Below are 4390 nucleotides of genomic sequence, written 5' to 3'. Positions count from 1 at the left end.
GGGGGATGGCCACGCTGCAATCCCTTCTCCTCCATTCTCCTCTCGGGATCTTGAGCACATACGCACACGCACCCGGGTCTGGGACGCGAACCGCAGTCAACTACATGGGAGTCCAGCGACATAGCCACTACGCTCACTGCTGGTCCCTCAAATTTTTTTCTATACGGTAGTGGGCAACACTCTATTTTTATCAAATGAAACTAATTAAGTGAAAATATGTTTTTAGAGCAGATCAGCATGAGAATTTTGTTTTCATTTCTATCATCTGCTGTGTAGAGTTTAATTGTTTCATCTCCTTAACTCTGTTGAGTCTTTATACATATGCAATGGAGTTTTGTGCATTTAAAAATCAAAAAAAAATGGAAATAATAAGTCTTAAACTATGATAATTAAGTTATCAGTGTTAACTAATTATGGCTAAATGTGTAGCATCTAAAGACCAGGGCTGTGTTTGATCATTCATATAATCATACAATATTATGTGAGGATGTGATTCGTATCTATAGAAACTAGAAAAAAAATGTATATGCAGTCAAGATAATTATATTCCTTTTTTTTTTTGAGAGAGAGAGAGGTTTTTGCTATAGGGCGTGTGTGCTCACCAGAAAGACAGAGACGGAGAGACAGAAAGCAAGAAATCACCCCCCCAGGGAGGATGGCCACGCTACAATCCCTTCTCCTCCATTCTCCTCTTGGGAGCACATGTACACGTGCCTGGCGAGAGTTTAAGCCACCAAGTTTGTTTCTTTTATACTCAGAATATTTTTTGATAAGTATTAACAGTTTATTAAAGCTGAGCTTTCTCACTCTGAATTTTAATCCTATCCCAATAACACCTAAATCTTATCCAAGAAGCTATCATGTAATTACTAACTATTCTACAGGTCTAACAGTCTATTCAAGCAAAATTAGTACTACAGATAGTCATCTCCTATAGATAAATCAAATCATCCATTAGCCTTAGTTTCTTGAACACTGAAGACCTGGAGTCAACCTTTCAGAGGCATTCAGTACGAAATATACAGCAGGTTATTATTGGCCAAGTAAACTGTCTAGAGATCTTTTCTACTGTCTACTATACCTATTACAGATCACTGGAAACACTAAAATAGATTTTAAGCAATTGATTTCAATCCAAAAAATAAAAGGGGAGGGGGGATGCGGTTTGTTTCTTAAATGAGAAAATATAATTCTGTATACATTATGTACTATAAATGTATAATTATATGTTATGTCAACATCTAAATATATATCCCTATAGCTCTTGATGAATATAAATATAATTCTGTACACATTATGTACTATAAATGTATAATTATATGTTATGTCAACATCTAAATATATATCCCTATAGCTCTTGATGAATATATGAGGGAACTTCAAAAAGTTCATAAAAAATTAAAGTTATGAGTTTATTTTGGTATAAAACTTTTTGAAAACCATGCAATTTTTTCATAATGCACATTTTAGACAAATTGTTGAGGACCTCTCATATATAATTATATATAATATGTCCAGAAAATATACTTAAGCTAAACAGTTTCAAGAGAAAATCTAGCTTTCTTCAAGTCTTTCTCCTCATTTATAGTTCTATTCCTATATATAAACAAAACTGAATATAAAGAAAAAAATCACATTAAACTGTCATAAGACAAAATCATTCTCTCTTTGCTTCATTTGGCACACATTAATATAAATAAAATAACTGTTTTCCATAAGAAAGATTCATAAACTTCAGCACATGTATGCTTAAAATATGTTTAAGTATTAAAAGAAAGGAAAAAATGTTTAAGCTTTTAAAAATGTTGTTCCATTATGCTATTTCTGTATTTTAAATAGTTTAGTAATTTATTATAAAATAAGCAATATTCTTGCATCAGAAAAAATGCCTGGGGCAAAAAGAAGTGGAATCCTCAATAAAGAACTTTAAGGAGACCAGCAGTTAGCATAATGGCTATGTCGCTGAACTCCCATGTAGTTGACCGCGGTTTGAGTCCTGGACCGGGTGGTTTAAACTCACACAGGGCGCGTGTGCATGCGTGCCCAAAATCCTGAGAGGAAAATGGAGGAGAAGGGGCTGCAGAGTGGCCATCTCCCCTGGGGGGGTGATTTCTCGCTTTCTATTTCTCTGTCTTTCTCTGTTTTTCTAGCGAGTGCGTGCACCCTATAGCAAAAACCTCTCCCCCAAAAAAAGAACTTTAAGGAGAAAGCTATTTTTAAGAAAGATTTCTTATTGATTGAATCAAATGTCAGAAATCTAAGCTAGAAAATTTTGCTATATCTAAATATAATTTCTGTCATTTATAACTCAATGTTTAGCTTATATTTTAAAAGTAAAAATCAGGAACAGGTGGCCTGGTGGTGAAGGAGCTGGAGACTCGCATATAGACAACCATGGTTTGAGTCCCAGACCTGGTGGCTTGCTTTCTCACTTTCCTTCTCTCTGTGTGTCTGTCTTTCTCTGATCAAATTAAAACAAATGAATGAACAAGTAAAATAAAATAAATAATTCTTATTTTAAAAAAAAAAAGTAAAAATCTTCCTTCATCATAAAAATATATACACATGCCACCAAATGGCGCAAGAATAATGTAGAATACTAATAACTAATAAAATAAATAATTCTTATTTTAAAAAAAAAAAGTAAAAATCTTCCTTCATCATAAAAATATATACACATGCCACCAAATGGTGCAAGAATAATGTAGAATACTAATAACTCTTCTTTCCAAATTGGCAAAAGGGGTTTGATTTAATTTAAAAGAGATAAACAAATTAAATGTTTGGAAACGTTCTTTAACTTACCACTCTACAGGACTACTCTTCTTGGGGCCAGCAGGTGGCATGAAAGTTAAGGGTGCTGGACTCCCACAAGGCCTACAGTGGTTGAGTTCTGGACCTGGCAGCTTGCTCTCTCACTCCTTCCCCACCTCCCATCTCCCTCTTGACCCCCCTATCCAGCCATCCCTCTCTGGTTAAATTTAAATACATACATACATGCTAAATATAATAATTCTAAAAAAGACTACTCTTCTTCACCATATCCATGTTCTTGCTCTATAAACCTAATCAAAGTAATGATCAGGTTTATTTTTAGATAAAAGCAAAAATTAAGGGCCAGCCAGTGGCATGGTGGTTGTGGCAGCTGGATTCCAAATGGCCTACTGTGCAGTCCAAGCCCCAGACTCGGCGGCTAGAGAAACATACCAGGCACATGTGCATACGTGCCCAATCTCGAGAAAAGAATGGAGAAGAGGGACTGCATCAGGGCCAACCCTCTAAAGGGTGATTTCTTACTTTCCCTCGCCTTCTCTCTCTTTCCAATGAGTACATGTACACTCTAGCAAATAAAAAGTTTAAAAACTTAAGGCAAGCATTTTGAAAATTGAGGGCCAGCAGGTGGCATGGTGGTTAAGGCACTGGATCCTACATGGCCAACTCTGCAGTTCTCAGATCCAGCAGTTTGAAAAGCGTATTGGGCACATGTGTGTGCATGCCCAAAATCCTGAAAGAAAACTGGAGGTGAAGGACCATGGTGTGGCTATTCCCCATGGGAGGTGCTTTCTCACTTTCCCTGTCTCCACTGAGCTCTGTCTCCAGTGGAAAAAAAATGATGAAAATTGAAGAACCATGTTTTCTAAAGTATCTTATGCAGTACGAAGAGAGATGCCAGAAGTAGAGCAGCATTTCCTCTAACCACCAGTTCACTATAGTCACGTCCTTAATCTCATTTTCCTACAGGAATACAGGTAAAAGTACACACAAGGAATCTGTTAATGTTTGGTCAAGACAAACAAGCCTGCAAGAATTCACAGAATTGGGAAAATCTCCTAAAGAAGCTTAGTAAAAGTGACCTGTTTAAAAAAGTTAGAAAATCAAATTGACAGCGAGATAAAGCAATCAAAGAAAAAGGCAATTTCTGTAATATTTATAATCAATATTTTGAAAAACAATTTTAAAAGAAGATTCTTTTCTTGGAACTACAGCTTATGAAGCCTTGCTAACAGTATATCTTATTTCATCTAAAACAAACTTACTGTACCTTTCTCTGCTGCTTTTTGAAGGGCTTCCTCAATTCGGGAGAGCTCTTTCTGCTTAATTTCCTGCAAGGATTTTTCTTCTTTTTCAGCATCATATTTGATACCTAAAGATACATAGTTCATTCACACAAAAGAAATGGAATTAGTAAATTAACGAGTGGGGAAAGTTCAGCCTCATTATGACTGTGTGTGTATGTTTGTGTGCACAGAACATAAGCTATCATTTTGTTAAGTTCAAAAACACTTCTGCATTTAGTTTTACAAAAAGCTTAAGCACAAATGATTCCTATTTACTTATAAAACTTACAACAAAAAGAAAAGGAGAAAGAAAAACAGAAAGAAGGGAAAGA

The 4390-nt window shown here is 35.6% G+C and overlaps 1 protein-coding gene across 1 annotated transcript in view; it reads right to left on the bottom strand.

The window, feature by feature from the left end:
• The window catches only part of VPS13C (vacuolar protein sorting 13 homolog C), a 203215-nt gene that overhangs the window by 170795 nt on the left and 28030 nt on the right, over positions 1-4390 (bottom strand). Inside the window, exon 5 of the mRNA XM_014593070.2 lies at positions 4043-4144. Coding sequence (XP_014448556.1) covers positions 4043-4144 — 102 coding nt within the window. The remainder of the gene's footprint in view (positions 1-4042; positions 4145-4390) is intronic.

The sequence above is a fragment of the Tupaia chinensis genome, unplaced genomic scaffold (assembly GCF_000334495.1).
Source record: "Tupaia chinensis unplaced genomic scaffold, TupChi_1.0 Scaffold000063_1, whole genome shotgun sequence".
Taxonomy (NCBI): domain Eukaryota; kingdom Metazoa; phylum Chordata; class Mammalia; order Scandentia; family Tupaiidae; genus Tupaia; species Tupaia belangeri.
Note: the sequence above shows the minus strand (reverse complement) of the source record. Positions and strands in the feature narration are given on the sequence as shown.